The 20,934-nt window shown below is 43.8% G+C and overlaps 1 protein-coding gene across 5 annotated transcripts in view; it reads right to left on the bottom strand.

Moving 5' to 3' along the window:
- AMZ2 (archaelysin family metallopeptidase 2) overlaps window positions 1–19,843 on the bottom strand; it is a 29,848-nt gene extending 10,005 nt beyond the window's left edge. Inside the window, exons 1-7 of one of the 5 annotated variants that reach the window (XR_005069965.1) lie at window positions 19,740–19,843; window positions 8,712–8,994; window positions 8,013–8,186; window positions 7,802–7,930; window positions 5,214–5,377; window positions 3,861–4,037; window positions 2,552–2,894 (exon numbers count right to left, since the gene is read on the bottom strand). Coding sequence is in view for 2 of the 5 variants with exons in the window: in XM_037069793.1 (XP_036925688.1) it covers window positions 2,739–2,894; window positions 3,861–4,037; window positions 5,214–5,377; window positions 7,802–7,930; window positions 8,013–8,186; window positions 8,712–8,994; window positions 10,706–10,768 (1,146 nt within the window). In the remaining 3 variants the exon portion in view is untranslated. Of the gene's footprint in view, window positions 1–2,319; window positions 2,895–3,860; window positions 4,038–5,213; window positions 5,378–7,801; window positions 7,931–8,012; window positions 8,187–8,683; window positions 8,995–10,705; window positions 10,914–19,739 lie in introns of those variants that run through there. The other 4 variants (XR_005069964.1, XR_005069963.1, XM_037069793.1 and 1 more) reach the window with 4 other exon arrangements.
- Window positions 19,844–20,934: the final 1,091 nt, after the last annotated feature.

Below are 20,934 nucleotides of genomic sequence, written 5' to 3'. Positions count from 1 at the left end.
CAGTCCGATGATGGCTCTAACGTCTCGTCACCATTACCAACACACACTGCTCTAGCAGAAGCAGTTTGTTCCGTCTGAGGTTTTCAGCCTGTTCCCCAGCACGAAAGTGAAGCTGATGTTCACGACCGTCAGGCCACCCTGGTACCTCCTGGCACAGCAACAGGCAATCCTATCCCATTCTCTCCCCCAGTCAAGTAAGCTCTGCAAAGGAGTGAGAGAGATAATAGTGCAGGAAAAACCCCAGCAGCTGCTCTAAGCCCACAGAGAAAGCACAACACTCACAAGCATAAGGACCATCAGAACCAATTATGTGCAAGAATCCTCACAAATGACTGTGTTGTTTAAAGCTGACAATTGCAAGGTAACCCCATCACTGCCACCGCCAGCAGAGGTTGGTGTGATACAAGTACCAGTCTTACTTTCACTTGTAGGTATTCTAGAAAGGAGGTACATTTTAAGCTGCTGAAACTGGAAACAAGTAGTCTCATCTTTCAGATGGAAACTGACAACACGCAGAGAAAACTGGATGTGAGGCAGCCCAGAGGGTAGAGTTCACAGAATTAAGAGAAGGTGTGTGAGTGGAGAAGGTGACCTGGTGGGTCTAACAGAGGGGAGCAGCTCTTTTGAAAAACTGAAGCAGAACTTCTGGTCAAGATGGAGGCACAGGTAGACACACTTCCCTCCTCACCCAGCCACAGAGGGAATGACAAGTATTTCTCAAAACAAATAACAATCAGAACCATCAGAAAATCAAGCTGTATGGAAGTTTGACAACCGAGGATTTAAAGAAGCCACATTCATCCAGACAGGAAGGAGGGGCAGAGCCACAGAGATGGGTGGGGAAGTGTGGAGATGCAGCACGGCACCAGGAGGTGTGGTGGCAGTCGTACAACAAGCAGGCCCCCACTCACGTGTGGTGGGAGGGATACCGTGGAGCAAGTAAACCCAGCCCCAGACCACACCACACAGCCCAGGGTTCTAGTGCTGGGAAGATAAATCCCCGTAACTTCTGTCTATAAAAAGCAGTGGGGGTTGGGGCCATGGAAGAAACTGCCAGATTTTCAAGAGTTCATTTAAATGGCCTGCATGGATTTAGAATGTATTCAAACCCACCCACTCTGAGATTCAACACCAGGGTAGCAGTTGGAAGGGTGCCAGTTGCATGGGGGAAGTGGGTAAAGTAACTGGAAATGGGGGCAGTGCCAGGCAAACCTCCAGATGCCAGACAGCAGCACTGTCCCCTCTTCAAGCCCTGCCACTCACACAGAGCCACAGAGTGGTGAAGTGAGTTGCCCAGCCCTGGCAATTACTTAAGGCTCCACCCCACACAATTTACAGGTGCCTTTTAAAGAGAGTCAAAGTAGCTCTACCTAGTACACAGAAACAAACACAGGAGGCTGCCAAACTGAGGAGACAAAGAAATATGGCCCATATGAAAGAACAGAACAAAACCCCAGAAAAAGAACTAAATGAAACAGAGATAACCAACCTACCAGATGCAGAGTTCAAAACACGGGTGATCACGATGTTCAAAGAACTCATTGAGTATGGCAAAAACATATGGGCAGAAACGAAGGTTACATCAAGTTATATAAAGAAAAATATACAAGGAACCAACAGTGGAAAGGAGGAAGCCAAAAATCAAACCAATGATTTGTAACATAAGGAAGGAAAAAGCATTCAATCAGAACAGAAAAACTTAAAAAAAAAAAAAAACAAAAACAAAGATAGGCTTAGGAACCTCTGGGACAACTTTAAATATACCAACACCTGAATCAGAGGGGTGCCAGAAGGAGAAGAGGGAGAGCAAGATACTGAAAATTTATTTGAAAAAATAATGAAAGAAAACACCCCCAATTTGGCAAAGGAAATAAGACATTCAGGTTTAGGAAGCACAGAGTCCCAAACAAGTTGGACCCAAAGAGGACCACACCAAGACACATGATTAAAGTGACAGAGGTTATGTCCTGGCTGATGTGGCTCAGTGGACTGAGCGCCAGCCTGTGAACCAAAGGGTCACCTATTCGATTCCCAGTCAGGCCACATGCCTGGGTTGTGAGCCAGATCCCCAGTAGGGGCTGCATGAGAGGCAACCACACATTGATGTTTCTCTCCTCCCTATAAAATAGATAAATAATAAATACAATTTTTAAAGAGCAGCATAATTAGTAGGTACAAAATAGGAGGATATCAAGAACCGTATAGGAAATGGAGAAGCCAAAGAACTTATTTGCATGACCCATGAACATGAACTTATGAGGGGACTGTTGGAGGGAAGGGGGTACTGGGCAAAAGGCGAAAAAATTGAGAAAACTGTAATAGTATCACCAATAAAATAAATTTTCATAAAAAGGAAAAACTGAAGCAAATCACCCCCTGGAAATTAGGGTCCTTAAAAATCCTTTCTTGGGACATATATAGCTATGTTTACCTTATTTATTTACTTACTAGTTACTGCTGGTCTCAGCCTTCACAGGAGACATATAAAAAAATAAACATATTTGAAGAATGGATACCATGTGCTTGCTATCACAGACCAGGCTACAAAGACAAAAGAGTTTAGAGTTTTCATCATTCAAAATGAGCCTCATTTCAAGTTCAAGTGCTTTAAAGGTGCTTCTCTTCTGTTACTTTGATTCAGGGCAGGATCAGTAAACAGTTTATTCCAGAGAAGTACTCGATCCAAAAGAGCGCATAATGTACAAGTACTTATTTTAATCACTCCTATATGAAGGTTCTCATTTTTGGGCAACAGCAAGGCATTTTATTATCCACTCTTTGCACTCCTTAAAGGCTTCCGCAGGTTTTGGCAAATTCACATTATCCTCACGACTATGTTTTGGAGTGACTCGGGGTGTGTCAGCAGAGTCATCATCGATCCACCTCACCAGTGCCTTGGAAAGAAGAAAAGAGATCAGTATTTTAACAAAGCATAGCAAAATGGTTTAGGCAAGGGGAAACATTGGCTTCTAAATCAGATTCTCTAAATCGGTGACTTAGATTACCCCATGAAGATGTTCTATTTGATAAAGATCAATATGAATATGAAAAAACACTTATGCAGACATACTGAGTAAAAGAATATATACCAAAAAACATGCAAACATACAAATTACAACTTACAGTCACAAGTAGGCATAGGAGAAAAGATTAAAAAGAAATACACTAATCCTCAGCTTTTTGGGGTGGGAAAATAATTATTTTCTTTTCTCAACTTGCTAATAAATGTTCCACAAGGCAATATACTGTGATTTTGTTTGATGTGACGGTGTATGCTTACTTAGTGTACACACAGCTAAGGGAAGATGAATGTGTATGAAGATACATTAGACATCTGCTGCAGTCACCCGCAGTCACCTGAATGGTTGTATCCATGAGTAGTTAACTGATGTCCACTGCTGTTTGTAGACATGTGTGGACATACACATTCACATACTGAGATGATGTACTTTGCCTCTTCCTTCTTAAAAATCATCTTTTCTTCCAATGAATATCATACCTCAGTCCCATTCTTGGAGAGGTAAATCACTCCACGAATTTACATAGTTTTTAAAAATAAACTTTGCCACACATATATTTATCTGTTCTGAAACTTCAGGTTCTCTTGCCTTAAGTGAATCGCAAATACAGAAACCTCTTCCACCATTTCTCATTGCTCTATAAGTATAAGGCACTCAGAGGCAAGTCAAAGTTTTCAAGGATATTTCTTTGTATATTTTTTTTCCTAACCACAGCTTCCTGCTTATCTTTGCACTAATTTCCTCTGATAAATGAGAGCTCCAGAGAAGGGCCTAATAGAATATGTAGTTTGCTACCTATATAACCACTTCCCCCTTTTTGACTGCACCACCCCAAATTACTTTGTATCTTTCTATAATGTTGAAGCCAATAGCACACTGCAACTTGCGTAAACAGATAGGGCACAGATGTAGGGGGCGCCGGTCAGCTTCTTCCAAGTGGTTGGAACCTTGCATTAGACATGCGAGCCACTGGCAGTGTCGAAGTCCAAATATGTGTCCAATCTCGTGGGTTAAAGTCTGCAAGACATTCACATTGAAGTTTTATAGTGCCACCATTATCAAAAATCAGTTATGCATCCCTTCTTTTTCTTACTTTTCCAAAAAGAACCCCCCAAACTTACAGGAATCAACTCCCTTACAGTCATCACCTAAACTATTTGCCCAAAGACTTAACCCTTCATTTCCTTAAATGTGTTACTGCTTTCCTCACTATACCTAGCCACTTATGTACCACTGCACCAGAGAGTCTCAATCTTGACACCACTGATACTCTGGGATTACTGTTTGAAGGAAGGAGGCTATCCTGGCCCTGTAGGATGCTTAGCAGCATCCCTGGCCTCTACCTACTAGATGCTAGTAGCATCCACTCCGCAACTGTGACAACCCAAAATCTCTCCCCATATTGCCAAATGATCTCTGGGTGGCGAACTGCTGCTAGGTGACCGACAGTGCCCTATAGCAGTGAAAAACTTGTAACCATTTAAATTCTGGGGCCTTCCCCCAGAGATGCAGGGTCAGTAGGTCTAGGAGGAAGGGCTTGACCTGCATGTTAACAAGCATATGAGGTGATGCTGATGCAGGGAATGAACATTAAAAACATTGCTCTTTGAAGTGTAGTTCTCAACCCCCACAGACAGTACAGGTGAAAGCAAAAAGCCTATGACCCTGGCTATGGAAAATGGATAAAATGAGGAGAAAGGCTTTCCAAACAGCAGTGGTGGGGAAGACATCAGGAACTGTCAGTAGAACTAACTTCAGTAGAAGGCAGCCTGGACACCGAGAGAAAGGCCGTCCTCCTTGAGAGGCTGGGGAACAGAAGTCCTCCAGGCCCCACCCAGCAAAGCAGCTTTGCTTGACGACCACAGCAGCCGGAAAGGGCAGGTTACCTAGAATTCCACACCAGAATTCTGGAATTCATAGAATGGTGAGGATGTGGGTACATCCTACCCACAGCCAGGGCTGTGGGTAACTAACAGGACAAAAAACTGGCATAGATCCTGTAGATTTCAATATTAAGGTACCCATTTAAATTGTTTTTATTGATAAACTCAGTCAAGCAATAGCCACCAGAAGTATACAAATGACACTAACTCATTTATAACATTACCTTCAGGAGTGCTAATGTAAAACCAAGAGGAATAAGAACTAAGATCCCTTTAAAGATAGTCCTGCCGGATTTTATAAACAACTCACCTTACAGGACCGAAGCAGCAACACGCTAGTCACTGCAGGAATGTAATAGTCGTCAAAGACCGAATAGTCACTTGAAGACTTTTTCTGGAACGCCTTCACTTGGCCTGCATAGCTTGAGCTGTAAAAATCACTGCCATACCTGGCAAAGCTGAATATCCCCACACCTACAGAGAAAGGACAAGCAACAACAGAATGAGACTTAAGATTCCTGAAGGGAAGACCACAAGAGAGCCTGCTGGGCACCCAGTCGGGAGCAAACATCTGTAATCCTATGTTCACAGAGGCCGACGTGCTTGAGGTTTCCCAAGACAAAGGGAGATTCTGCCCCAGATTCCCCATCAAAACCTTCTTCTACTGTCCCATTTGCCCTGCCCTGCAAAACTCACTCGTCTTGACGTCAAATTCTTGACAAATTAGAAGTTCCACAGGGGTTTTGTTTTCCTACAACAGAAGCCTTTTTCTCAAAGAATAGTCCAAATCAAGCACCCCAGGAGGAATAAAGAGAAGGATCACATGAACAACCCGCCCTCATGAGTTTTCTCTTTAAGGACACAACACACAGATCTCTATGACCTATGTCAGTGAGGGTGCCTGCACCGACCTCGTGCCGTGCTACTGAGGAAAAGAGCCCTGCCACTGCCCGACGCCTTGGATGCCAAGGTTTGATGGTGGCTTTAGAGAGAAGACAGAGCCTCTCCCCGCTCCCCCTTCTGAAGCACAGCACAGCTCTTACTGTGTGGCTGGGGCCGGGTGACCAGAACAAACCTTCCTGCGACTGACTTCCTGTGTCAGGTCTTAGACTCGTCTAAACCACTTTCACACACATGGAGGGCACAGTATGATTTACAGCTCATTCTAAAGGAGACTGCTTCATAATTTGACTTGTTTATGTTGCCATTTTTATTTATGCCTCTCTTTGAGTTGTTATTTGAAAGTCACAAGAAATCTTTTATTACAGAAATTATGTCATAAGAAGTTGGTCCATCCAATCCAACTAGATTCAGAAAGAATGCTCCTCACCACACTCTTGAAACGTATCCACTGGTATTTGAAATTTAGGAAGAGAAAGCATTCTGAAAGTTAAGAAAACACAGAATCTACTCATGTGTCACAAGTAACCTTATATGGCTGAAGAAGTGTGGGCATATTTCACTACAGTCCCTTTAGCAAGAACCATTTTTTCTAATAATCCTATAAATAGATTATTTTCTTTATAATTAAATATTTCTCAATTTAAAAACATGAACCTCTGTATACTTAGAGAATAGTCACTTATAAGATATTGTCTCACTGCTTAGCAGATCAATGCTGGGAGCTTACCACTACTTCTCATATATGATGCGATATTTAAGAAACTTAAACAAAGTAGAAACATTTTAGAAAAATGCTTTCTGACCTCCTCAAATGCACAAGATAAATCAGCTAGCAATAAATAGTTTTAATTTCTTAAAATGTTTCCATCTCTACCAGGTTAAAAATAAAAGGGGACATAAAAATTTAGCTTATACAAGTTTATTTTCTATAGAAAGTTAGCACATACAGAACTCAGGAAGACAGCAGTTACCCAAGTCTCTGAGAGAATGTATTGATAGGGTCATGGGGAGGTTGGGGGGCTATAAGAAGGTAATGGAGAATTGAGAATAAAGGGGTAGTGCCCTGGGTCCCTACTTCTGATGAATGTCTAAGACAAAGAGATATCTAATAGGAACATTTGTCAGGAAGAAGCGAAGGTGTCATCCAGACAGTAACTCAGTACTCATACATTACAGTCCCATACATTACAGTACAGTTCCTCATCCTCAGAACAATAACAGACTGCCCTTAAATTCCTGGACTTTCCCCCTTCAAATGGGTCTCAGACCCTGGGGATAAAGAGTAGAGTAATAAGAGCAAAAATGGATGTGTGGGAGAACAGACGTGAAGACAACAAGAAAAGAAAATAGGCAAAAATATGATTTTCTTCTGGATCCTTCCCCACCTCCATATTACCATGCAGGGTTCCTACTTAGTCAAAGCTCATTATATCCCAAATCAAAAATTGAAGTTCAGTTTTTAAAATGAAATATTTTCCTCTAAAATAAAATAAAACACAGGTTAAGCATACAGTTATAAAGCAGTCTGTGGTTATTCCATCTATGCAAGATGACTACAAAAACAGTTAAAAAAACAATTAACGAAATTTCACTTACATTAATGACTGTTCAAGTATTCTCAATTTATTTAACTCAACTTGTTACCAGATTACTTACATTTCCCATATGCTGCTCAGAATGCCTATATATGTGCCAGGCACATATACACTTTTTAGGTACCAGCACTTCTATGTAAATTATCTCAACATGACCTTGTGAAACAGGTGTTATTAACTTCAAGGTCACACAGATAGTGAATGGTTCCTCCCTACCTGGGGAGGAACCCAGATCACCAGAATCTATCAACAACACACCTCCCAAATCACCCTGATGCTGCACCAGAAAAATAGTTTTAAGTATCAAAATTATAATTGGTTGGAATTTTTTCCCTCTTTCAACGTCTCCAAAGAATCTCAAGTTGAAAAAGTTTCTATAAACAATGTCAAAAAGAAATACCATCTGTCAAAGAGGCCTGTCCAAAGACAAAATTCCAGGAGTCTCTTGGGTAAAGATCAATCATTGTTATTCCCACAATACAGAAGGCATCCTCAGGTTTCTTCTTTTTTAGGAACTTCAGGATGTGCCCTATTCAAAAAGAAATGTACATGTGCTTTAAATATATCTTCACATCCTCTACTCAATTGCAGTTTAAAGTCCTTTAACTCACCTGCATGGATTTGTAGGTTTTGTGTGTTCTCATTGACTCTAAAGGAACACTTGGTTGCAGAGACAGGAACCGGTTCCAGGAGTTTTACTGTCAAGCCATAGAAAAATGCTTCACAGTAACTTTTGAGCCATTTAATATATTCTTCACTGATAACTCTGGTGTGTCCTAGAGATCCTATAACAGAGAAGACAATTTAAAGACATACTTTAGGATGATTAAAATGTCCAATCTTTACCTCAGTCTATAACTGTAAATTTGGAATTAGAAACAAATCGACTCTAAATTTGCAAAACACCCTTATCCTTCATTAATGTATGAATTAGAAACAAAACGTCCTCTTTTGCCCTAGCTGGTATAGCTCAGTGGATTGAGCATGGGCCTGCGAACCAGAGGATCACGGTTCAATTCCCAGTCAGGGCACATGCCTGGGTTGCAGGCCAGTTCCCGGCAGGGGATGCAGTTCCTGGCAGGGGGTGCACGAGAGGCAACCATACATTGATATTCTCTTCCTCTCTCCTTCCCTTCCCCTCTAAAGATAAATAAATAAAATTTTTTTAAAAAGACGTCCTCTTTTAAGGCAGTCTGGCTACAAAATTTGCAACATTAGATGATATCAACAGCCCATCAACAGCCCAAACTATCCGTGGCAACAGCACCACTGTGCAACCAACCCAAATCCAGCATATTAACAATACATACCAATACACTGTATATAAATACTGTGTTTCTCTGGAGAGGGTGTCTTTCTGGAAGGATCATTGAAAAACTCTTCAAAGTCTTGGGGAGGCTCAGGGTGGGAGGTGATCCAATCTGACTGAGAATGCAAGGTAATGGGTCCAAAGAGATCGCTGGCTGGTTGGAAGGCTTCATTCATCAAACGCCTTTCTGCAGCACCAAAGTTCTCATACTGGGACACAAGCACTGGGTTCTTGGAGATGAGAGCTGCTCTAAGTGTCTGCTCCGAGTGCCGTATTGTTTGCATCTACCAAGAAAACACAGCTGGTCAAATATAAAATGTATGTCCACCTGGAGACTCTAATCTACCCAACCCCCACACACATCTCTAATTTCTCCAGAAATGGACTGACTGACTGCTAATGCCTGAGAGGGGCCACACCCAACTACTGTTTGCTTTCCCTATTTCCAGTCAATTTCTTGAGGAAGATACCTGAAAAAGTGAAAAAATCATGAGATTCATTCCTCCATCTCTTAACGGCACTTGATCCCATTATAAAAAAACTAGTGGTAACCCATAAAGGTATGGCCTGATTTCCAATTTCTGTCACTTGGGTACTAATAGGGAAATTATGAATTGACTCATTAAGGCCACATGAGAAACACTTATCCTTCCCAATGTGACTCAAAGGTGTCCATGACCAAACAGAGGACTAATATAAGGATGGCTGGTTCTGAAACTAACTGCTGGCTGAGGATACATCTCAGCCCCTGGAGTTTTTATCGTCTCCAGGTCAGGTGACCCTGGCAAAGACATCAGGGACTAATCCAAAGCCAGACTCACAATGACAGGTCCCTTCCTTTCACAGCCTGGTTTTAGGTAGAGCTTTCTCATCCTTCTGTCTGAAGGGGACAAACAGCTGTCCCATCATGAGGCTTTTTAGGTTGCAAAAGGAAAAACCAGACATTTGTCTGCAGCCTACCATATCTTCTAATTATCTAGACTTTTCAGGCTTAAGGATACATATTGGATGGGAAAATTTAAGCCAATGGCTCTCCTGGTTGCGGACCCAAATCCTGGGGGTTCTTGAGTGTGGGAGAATTCCGAAACTGAGGTCTCCATGGTCAAAGCTCTGATCCCAGTGCAGACTCATCCTCGCCGCCCCTCAATGGGCTCAAATTTGATTTCTTACTGGACAAAGGGTCAAGCCGGGGGGTGCCCTCCTCGTCTTCCTGTCTTTAAGAAGGAAGACTCCCGCTGCAGTGTTTACCTCACNAGGCTTTTTAGGTTGCAAAAGGAAAAACCAGACATTTGTCTGCAGCCTACCATATCTTCTAATTATCTAGACTTTTCAGGCTTAAGGATACATATTGGATGGGAAAATTTAAGCCAATGGCTCTCCTGGTTGCGGACCCAAATCCTGGGGGTTCTTGAGTGTGGGAGAATTCCGAAACTGAGGTCTCCATGGTCAAAGCTCTGATCCCAGTGCAGACTCATCCTCGCCGCCCCTCAATGGGCTCAAATTTGACTTCTTACTGGACAAAGGGTCAAGCCGGGGGTGCCCTCCTCGTCTTCCTGTCTTTAAGAAGACTCCCGCTGCAGTGTTTACCTCACAAGGACCCGCATCTCAGGGTCTGGTCGGGAAGATGTTATGTGGAGTGCCTTCCCTTAACATTAAAAATAATGGCGTTTTAAAGCCTGAATTTAAGAAGTCTCCCGGGTCTGCTCTGGGTGGAGCCTCTGGAGCAGAACAGGGTCACCTCGGTGGGCTGCGGGCCTGCAATTCCTCCAAGCCCAAACCTGCACACCAAGGGCAGCCAGGACAAGTTGGTCACCAGAGCTTGTTGCCTCTAGCAACAGGCACCTGGGGCTCGCCCGTGCGGGAGCCACACGCTCCCCAGCCGGGGGTGGGGTGGGGGATTCCCCCCTGGACTATCGCTTTGTCTTCTCTCCCTGAGGTGCCTCCTCGCAGGCCGGGCCTTCCTCCCCGAAGACACCAGGGTGCCCGCTGTTCTCCCTCCTTCTGCTGCGGCTGCACCCCCACGTCCTCAACCCTGATCACCGCTGGCCACGGTCCCATCCTGTACTACTCGTGGCCCAGGAATCCCCGGCCCGGCTATGACGTCTACAAAAAAACTACCTTCACCCCTCCAGGCTTTGACGACGCCAGGACGCCTGCCTACAGCGGCCCCAGCGCGCTTGCGCCTAGCGGCCGGCGCTTTGCCACGCCCCTCCGGGAACGTCACGCGCTGTCACGTCCAGCCCCTTTGAGCGCGCCACCGCCTTGCCACGCCCCGAAGCGTACAATTGTCTGTTGCACGAAGGGTTCCAATTCTAGCAGCAGGCGCTGCCCTTGTGTCCCAGAGCAGAAGAGGGTCGCCAGGGGGCGACGAGGCGCCGCAGTCAGCCCCCGCGGTCTCCTTTCCTCCTCTGTCCCTCACGGGGGTGCCGCCACTAGTCTCTCAAGGGATGCCCTTTGGCCGCAGGACCCAGGGGAAGATGGAGCGGGGCGTCCTTCGCTGGAGGCCGGGTCTGGCGGCAGTGGTTCCCCCTGGGGCAGCACCGGTGTCCCGGCTTTGCATGACTGTGAATGTGCCTGGTGAGCCGTGGGTTTGAAAAGTGACTAATTTAACCAGCCTGGTCCAAATATAAGTCAGCCGTGGCCGGTGGCTGACGCATAGCCTCAGTGAGCTCCCTGGGTGCCGTCACCCACTGTACTTTCCCTCCTTTATTTGGTTGCTTCTTTATTTGGTGGCAGCGACTGCAACGGCTGGCCGGGGCGCGAGAAAGCGCCAGCCACAACCGCGAAGTGCAGGTGCAGCGCACGGAGTCGCGGGCAGCGCAGAGGCGGCGTCCCAGCCAAAAGCCGCCGGCTGGGTTTCTCCACCCACGACGTGCGTGCCTTGGTGTCTCACTGCGTCTGCCAGAGCACGGCTGTGAAGTAGAACAGGTCCCCAGCGGTTATCAGGACTGAAGTAGCTCTGTGGCCTTGAATAGGCCTCTTAACCTTTCTGGGCCTCGCGATTCTCAAGTGGATGGAAAAGGACAGGAGAGAGCTCTCATCCCAAAGGCCCCCTTCAGTCCTGGGAAGTTGAGTGCATCACAGCAGGGGATCCCCTGACCCACCCCTCTACAGCCCCCTCATGCATCCCAGTGCCCATCAGACATTAGGACATGGATGGTCAGGCTGGCTAATGCCACTCGGTACTGCCAAGGACAAATGGAGACCTAATGAGCATCCCCTCTCCCTTCTAGCTGGCCTCCAAACAAGCCCACCCTCTCACATACCCTCCTTCTTCTTAAACTCAGTTCATCTCCACTTTTGTCCCATGCCCTCCACTCCGTTCCTCCTAGCAACTTCCTGCAAAGGAACCCCACCAAGCCCTATTCCATTATAAACCTGTTCCTCAAACTTCCGTTTTCCACAGGTTCTCTTCCAAGATCTTCACCTTAAGGGACACCCAACCTTCCTCCCTGGCGGTCACTTCTTCCCTCTCAACCTTCACTCAAACATACTTCCTAAGCCCTGTTTTTCATTTCCAAGCCATTGTCCTACCATTACAAAGTAATCTCTATTCTTTTGAAGTTCAGGACATTTTACATACTCCAGTATTTCTTCATCCAAATTCCTTTTCCCAAGCTCCAAAAAGGAAACACACACACACTCTTTCTCTTTCTTAATGACCTCGGCACTTGTCTAATTGTTTCTTCTCCACCCTTAACCACTTGTTGACTTCCCTTAGAGGACCTTTACTACGTAAATGTTTGATCTTCGAGACTCCATTGATTGCCTCAGCCTCTCATTTGTTCATCCTCCTGGATCCCAAACTCACAACACATTCTCTGAACAGAGTGTTCATATCCACCCTTCCCTGAATCCTTTCTTCCAGGAAACGTATTCATACCATGCCTATTCTCAAAATTGCAAACTGTGGACATTGGTGCATCAGTCTTGCCATGCCCAAGAAGTAGGAGGCTTTCTTGGATGTTAAGTCTTTGATTACATGCCTATCTCCAGATGTCCCAGGAGTCAGTGTAGCACAGGAGCTAAGATGATGGTCTGTGTTTGGACCCTAGAACCTTCAGTTGTTAGCATGTGACCTGCATCCATTATTTAACCTCTTGCGAATCTCTTCCCTGGCTTGTACAATAGAAATAATAATAGCATTGACCTTACAGAGTTTTAGGGATCAAATGAATAACTTTGGACTCTCTCTCTTTTAGTTGAATGGCCTGACATCCTGAGAGGCCCCTTGAGCTGAGTTATCACCTATTTTGGTAAGGCTCTCCCTAATCCAACTTCCCTCGAGACAAATCTCCCTTCTCTGCAAGGTTCATTGTCTTGTGTATATCTGCTGTCACTGTACTTATCAGAGTGAGTGTAGTCTAGTTCTCAGAATGTCTCCCTTTCTAGGCTGTGAGATGGTTGAGGGCAAAGACTTTCACTCAAGGTGTCTGGAACTTAAAAGAGATTCATTAGGTTTTCATTCAGTTAATTGTATTCATCATCAGAAACCCTTCATTTCCTTTAAACTGCTTAAATCCACTTTTTTGCATAAAAATTTGTGGTTGCTTGAAAATCTCAGAAAGATACCATATTTCTGCATAAAGTTTTTAAAAATAGTGCCGTGTTGCTCTTTTAAGGTTTGGGTTTTGGAATTTTTTTGCAGGGTTTTGTTGTTGTTGTTTTTCAGAAGTAAAAGATCTTTGCCATTACCCAGGATGCAAGGATAATAGGTGGTTTGGAGAAAAAGTATACATAATCAGGGGAATAAGTAAGGAAGGGCTCACAACACTGAATCCAGATGGGATTGTAATTAAGGTTTTTGGGTTGTTTTTTGGGGGGTTTTTTGCCTATTAAGTAATATGCAGTTGCAGAATGAACCATGGACTATCTACATTTCTAAGATAACTACAGATTCTTGTTTTTAGAAATAGATGTGTATATCAGTTGTCCAGGGTTAAAAAAGAAAACTTTAACAAAATTAGAAGGCTATAGAAAGCAGGAAAGAAATGCCATATATAAAAATGCCAGATATATATACACATATATGTAAATATATATGTAAATGCCATATATATATATACATACACATATATAATCTGCCAAATATACATATATTTGGCAGACAATGGATTTTTAAGTGGCTTTACAAAGCAATAGGAAAGTGAAAAGAAGTAAAAGTAAAATGAGCAATGGACATAAACAGATCATTTGAATGATCCATTAACATGTGTTCAATTTTACTAATAATTAAAATTAAAATCATTTAATACTTTTCCTTACCTATTACACTGATAAAACTTTATTTTAAAATAATTTTAAGCTTACAGAAAAGTGGCATAAATAGTATAAACAATTACTATTGACATATCATTTTTACTCAGATTCTCCAGTTGGTAACATTTGACCTCATTTGTGTTCATTTTCTCCCGCCTCCTCCCTCCCTCTCTCTCTCTCTTTGTACACTTATACTTCTTCTCCATATATACTTCCCCTAAACGGTTTGAGAGAAAGTTACAAATATGTCCCTTCACTCCTCCCTACTTTAGTGATTATTTTATGAAACCCAGTACATTTTCATAAATAACCACAGTACAATGGAAACATTTCAGAATAAACTCATGTTTTAATGGTGCCCCTTCCACCTCCCAAATCCATTTTCTGTACAGTCTCTGAATTTTACTCATCCTGTCATTCCACTAATTTGAGATTCGTTTAGATGAATAACCAAACTACCATTCATTTTCTTAGTTCTTTGGTTTTATTTAAAAATTACTAGATATATGAAAAAATTCCAAATATGTATTTTTAAAAGCTAAACAGTGCTAAAGAGGCTGTAATGAAAAGTAACAATCCCCACCTGACAGGCCAACCTCCAAGGGACTTCTGATGTCAGCTCCTCAACTGTTTCCCTGGTATTTATCTCTGTATTTCTAAACAAAGTATGTATAATGAGATTTCTTGATCTGTGGATTTAAGGTTAGTGTCTATTGATTTATTGTCATAATAAATCCTCCCACTTCCCACCTCTCATTCCTCTCGGTGTTCTTATATCGCCTATGTTTAACTGATTTATATTGCTGCTTTTTTAATTGTTGTTCAAGTATGCTTGTTTCCATTTTCCCACCACCACTTATGTCACATACTTTGATTGACTCTACAATGAGTGCATATATTACGGTGATTAGCTGAACACTGTCCACTAGTACACTGTGACATTACCCTCTTTCTGGTAGAACTCTTCATTTTTGCCTGGAGTTCAAAATCATTCCATTTCTGTTATTTACTCTCTTTTAAAAATGATAACAGTTTCATTTGCTTATTGTCTTATGACCTCCTCTCTTCTCATTTAAATCCTTCATCACCTCGCCCTGGCTGGTGTAGCTCAGTGGATTGAGTGCGGGCCTGCGAACTACACGATCGCGGTTCGATACCCAGTCAGGGCACATGCCTGGGTTGCAGGCCAGTTCCCAGTCTCTTGGACTCACGAGAGGCAACCCTACATTGATATTTCTCTCCTTCTCTCCTTTCCTTCCTCTCTAAGGAATAAATAAAATCTTTAAAAAAATAAAAAATAAATCCTTCATCATCTCTTATACAGACTTGTCAGTAATACTCCCTACCTAGCCCAAGCACATTGGTTGCATTTTTTCCTTTTCTGGGAAGCTTCATTCTAGAGCTCTCTGTCCACCCCCCCCCGCCCCCCGCCCCCCCCAGTCAGAGCTGGCCCTCTCTGGGCCCGATGCTGGGCGTCACCCTGGGACTGTGATGACACTCCACTCTCTCGGATCTCGTTTCTTCAGTCTTGTGTCTTCTTTCTTGGTTTTCACCTCAGATTGCAGTAGCACATCCCCGAGAACCTTTTGGAATATAGGTACAAATATTTTGGAATTTTGCATATCTGAAAACCGTTTTATTCCAAATATTTTGGAATTTTGCATATCTGAAAACCGTTTTATTCTAGCCTCACACTTGACTGAGAGTCTTCCTGGATTGGGGTGGAGTTTTAGGTTGTTATTCATTTTCCTTCAAAATTGTGAAGAGTTTGTTTCATTTCCTTCTGACTTCCAATAATGCCAGTTTGATTCCTAATCCTTTGTTACTTGCTTTTTTTAGGAAGATCTTAGGGTCTTCCCTTTATCCTTAGAGTTCTGAAGAACTCTGAGTTTTTTAAGTTTATGTGTTTTTTTTAAAGATGTACCCTGGTCTGAGCCTTTTTCCCCATTCATTGTGTTGCTCACTCAGTGGGCCCTTGAGACTCTTATTTTTTCATTCTAAGAAATTTTCATATTATATTTCTTTACACTTTCTTCCCTCCCATTTTTTGCTGGATGTGGGACTTCCCCCTCATTTTCTTATCTTTTTTTCATATTTTCCCATCTATTATTTTGTGCTATTTTCTGAAGTTTGGATCAAGTATCTTCTATCATTTCTTTTTGAATATTTATTTTAAAACATTGTCTTCTTGAATAGCCAAAAGCCCTTTCTTGTTCTGATTGTTTATTTTGCAACCTTTCTTCTTTCATGGGTAAGATATCTTATCTTTCTGTGGCTCTTAATTACACTACTTTTAAAGTTTTGTTCTGCTACTTCCTCTTTCTTGCTTTATTTAAAATTTCCCATATTAGAACTTTCCACAAACATCTGCCGATCCTTGGCTATCTGTTACGATTTCATCATGGTGCACAAAAAAAGCGGCTTGGTGCTTCTGCGGGCCTGAAAGTGGCTGATGCCTTGGGACTTCTCAGAGGCAGCCAGAGCCAGCTCATTCACTGGGAGGAGATTGATTATGCAGTTTCTGAACCTGTGACCACCCCTTCCCCCCCGGCCTCCCCCGAGGAAGGACTGTTCCCTGACTGCCAGTGTCCTGGAAGCAGGGTGCAGTGAATAGCCCATAGTCTCACTAAAGAGGGCGGATTCTGAACTTTTAACCCCTCTTTTTTCATCCCCTGTACCTTACTGCCCACAATGACTCTCAAGTGTCATAACCAAGCCATTGTAACCTGAGAATACATTAAGAAGGTTTCAGTTTTGCATCTGCTACATGAATTCATATCTGCTCACTTTGCCTTTTCTCTAGCCCTTAGCTGATATTTGCTGTTCTGAGGAAATGGTAGTCTGATTGGCCAGGAAGTGGGGACAGGTGGGTAATTTGTGGTCAAGAGTCCCTCAGTGGAAGAGCAGCTCAGAGATTGGGGAGGGTGCTGCGATCTGGAGGGGTAGGGCCCAGGGACCTGGATGCCACATGGGAGTTAGAAAGATGGAAAGGAAAGTCAGCTTACGTTTACATTGTTCTCAGAGCCAGGGCTATTTGCGGACAGCGAAAGTCGATTTGTTTTCTCCCTCCCGCGCTGCAGACAGCCTGCCCTCAAAGACCCAGCGCCCAGGTACGGTAGGGCTTAAACAGGGCTGTGCAAGTGAACCTGAGAACCTGTCACCCTGGAAAGAGAGTTTTTAGGGAAAACACGTTTGGCCTCCCAAACAACCGCCTTACAAAGGATCTTTTGGACCGTGTCCTGCCTGCACACTAGGGCTTGGGTTGCCTGTAATGGGCCAGCTCTAGTAGTGCCAAGGGAGACAGGCCATTAGCAGAACGACAAAACAAGAAATTGTTTGGTCCATTAGGTGAAAAGAGGGTTTTTCTGTCTTTTATTATTTATGATTTGTGACTTCAGTTACTGTTTCCCGGAACAGCTACCGTTTTACTTCGACTTACTGGTTGGTGCAAGTAGATGCTTATCATCAATCATGCTATAAATTGCTAAGCAGTCACTCAGGCCTCTGGTGCTGTGGCCTCTTTTGCAGCTCTTTGATGCTTTGTCAGGCGAGTGATTTTCTGGGCCGACACTTTCCAAAAGCTACCACAATCTGGGGTGTGTGTGTGTGTGTGTGTGTGTGTGTGCGCGCGCCTACAGGTACATATGCGCACCTCTATATTTATCTTGCAAATGAATACAATAAACTCAATCAAAGGAGCAAGAGTGTTTTTTCACTTTAAGAATGCCACTCCCCGGAGAGTAGGAATTGGGATCCCAAGACGCTCCTGCAGCACGTAGGAGTACTTGGGGTGGGGGCGGGGGGAGCAAAGAAAGTTGGCTTGAGGTGGGGAAGAAAGGGCAGGTCAGGTGGCTTCTGTGACTGCTGGAGGACCCGTGATCCCCTGGGTGACTTCCCCAGACACCGCTGGAGGACGATGGCATGGTCTCCCGTGCTGAAGCTACATCTGAAAATTTGAGTTTTTCTTTCACCTTCCCCTTTTGCAGTCTTCAAGAAGGCGGGGGTGGGGAGGACTTGAATGAGACAGGAACGAAAGAGGAAGTGTCTTGGCACGAACCAAACATAACAGAGCCCACTCAGTCGGTGACCTCTGTGGAAAAACTGAGGCCATCCTCTGCGTGCTTTCAGACTTTCTGGGGGAGGGGACAGCTGCTTGCCCAGAAGCAGCAAGCTTCCATCCTACCAGGTCTCTGCTGGGAGCCGAGGACAGGTGGCTGGGCTCCTGATGTGCCTGAGGCAGGACAGACCTCCCTGTCCCTGTGTGGCCCTCAAGGCTCCTTTCTCACAACTTTGCTCACCACACAGAGATGCCTGGGCTGTGTTACATGCAGGCATCCCTTGAGGGGGCTGCCCTAGGTCCATGAGCCATTAACAGCCTGCCTCCAATTCTTGGTCCCCATCAGTCAGCACCCTACACAGGAGGCCTGTGGGGTCCAGCTGGTTTTCACTGAGGGTGGGGAGGGAGGGGATGTGAAGACTTGACAGAGAGTGGCCAGTGAGGGAACCAGGTGTGGTGCAGAGGAAACGGGAAAGGGGGGGTCACCAGAGGTGACACCTGAGTGATTAAAAATCCCGTATTTCTTGTGCACTGTAAAATACGTTTCTCCGTGGGTCAACGTAACGAAGACTGTAGCAAGACAGACTTACAAAAGAAAAATCTGGAAGGACAGAAGAGGAGACAAAAGAACACAATCACTCCTGATCCTTCCCCCGAGAAATAACTTGTGTGAACATTGGCCAGGCTTTTACAACTTTTTGTGGGGCACATTTTTAAACAAAATTGGGGTCACACAGGACCTTCAAAATGGCACATACTGATTTTTCTACCTGTTTCATTCCTAATCCAGAAAGAATAGCCTTCATTCCTTCTGGAGAAAGAATGAAGGATGTTTATCACGGCATCATTTACAGGCCTGGAGACCTGAAAATGGATGTTCGTCCTCAGCACTTCAGTCAAAGTTATAACCTCACAGTGACACAGCAGGCAGTCGTTAAAGAGACTGATCCCATGCTATATTGATTAACATGGAAGGATGTCCCCAAGAGCCTTGCTGGATTGTTTTAAAACGTTTTTGAAACAGTATACATAGCATGTGAGCCTATTTATATAACAACATGGACGGATGTGTGTGCAAAGAGAGAAGATGTTTGCCCGAACCGTCACAATGGTTTTCTCTACAAGTAGGGCTTTGTGTGCTGTTTACTTTCTTCTTTACAGTTTTTTAGCGATACTTAAATTCTTTTGCAACGAGCATTTACTATCTATTTTTTAAACTTTATTTTTTAAAATGATTTAAAGTTACCCTATTGCCATAAAAGATACATTTTATTCAGGGAGCGAGAATGAGAGTCACCAAACCTATGCATAATATGGTACCATTTTGGCATTTTACATTATTATATGCAAATTTACATATTTTACATATAAAATTGCAAATATAAAAATATATAAATTATAAGTGTTAGGTATAGAATTCCCTTATATGTATCTATAAAACTAGTTTAAAAACGTGTTATCTTGTATTTTTAAAATAACGACTCCGTGTTGTATTTTTAAACAACAGTGGTATTTCTGTCGCAAGGGATAAACACAAGGTTTGTGGCTGAGTCTTGGAGAAGTACGGACGGGCCAGTACAGGACAGTCCAGGCTGAGGGAACAGCACATACCAAAGGCACAAAGTCCCAACAAAGCGTGGCATTTGTCAGTGGTATCGCTCCTGGCATCTGACACCCGAGGGCACCACCCCCTTCTGGAACTTTCCCTCTTACCTTTCTGGGTCACGTTCTCTCCAGGCTGCTCAGTGGCACCAGTTAGCCAAGCAGGCACTGCGGGACCCTGAGGGGATAAGACACCAGCCGGCAACCGCGGTTCTGTTGGGTGAGGGCTCCGTAGAGATCCTGCGGCTCAAACCGACCCAGCTCATACTTCCGAGGCTCCGGCCTGGGCACCGCAGGGTCTGTGGTCCCTGGACCTGGGTTCAAGCTGAGACACTGGCAACACCTCTTCAGCAGCCAGTCTCAGACAAGATCCTTTTCCTCCCTGAACCTCCAAGTTTTTACCCACAAAATGGGACAATAGGAACCTTGTAGGGTTCTTAAGAGAAGTAAACAAGACTCCGGAAAATCCCCTTACAATTAACCATTTATTATCAGAAGAAGCTGACTACAGCGATAACAGCCAGGACAAACCCCAAAGGCAAAAACACAAAGTTCTGACATTTAACCAGGTCGTTTTTTGCTAAAGAAACGAGTGCTCACGACAAGTACTTGTGACACAGCCTCGTGGTTGGATTTGCCGGTCACATGTGCTGATTATGGAAATAAATATGCTCTGACAAAATGGCCCATTGATGTGAGTCACTGAGGTGGTTTGACTCTCCAGGCCAGGAGCTCTCCTTGGAATGGTTTTCACTCTAATGACAAGAGAGCCGTGGTTGGCAGTCATTTTCACCCAGGAGGGCTAATTTTCTTTGCTGACAGCCACCAGCTTCTGGAACAACAGGTGATAAAGAAAACTTGCCAGAAAAACTCTTATAACTTTTCAGGCCCTTCTCTCGAATTTTCTCCTATATAAAATCTTTCCTTTTACATATACACCTGTGTTGTTGATTCAGGATCACCCACATGAAATATTTTAAAAGGAAACTCAAACAACTTCAGTGTCCTCATAAAACACAAATTCAAGAAGGTTCTACTTAATGTGGGTGGCCGCAAATGGATCATTTTCTTATCACCAGAGTGATTTCAAAACTCATTAGGCTTTTAGCAACACCCCCGAGTCTAAGAGACATGATGACATTCCTTCCCTTCAAGGGTGAAGAGCTCTTCCTCCTCCATATTTGGATTCCTTATCTGAAGTCGTCTCGGGCTTATTTCCTGGATTGTCAAGGTGTTTGTTAACATTTAAAACCCTGCTTTGCGTGGTTTTATGGCATGGCAGCCAGAAACAGATCCGTGGAAGGAT

The sequence above is a fragment of the Sturnira hondurensis genome, unplaced genomic scaffold (assembly GCF_014824575.4).
Source record: "Sturnira hondurensis isolate 20B ecotype Veracruz unplaced genomic scaffold, ASM1482457v3 Scaffold0018728, whole genome shotgun sequence".
In the NCBI taxonomy this organism is placed as follows: Eukaryota; Metazoa; Chordata; class Mammalia; order Chiroptera; family Phyllostomidae; genus Sturnira; species Sturnira hondurensis.
Note: the sequence above shows the minus strand (reverse complement) of the source record. Positions and strands in the feature narration are given on the sequence as shown.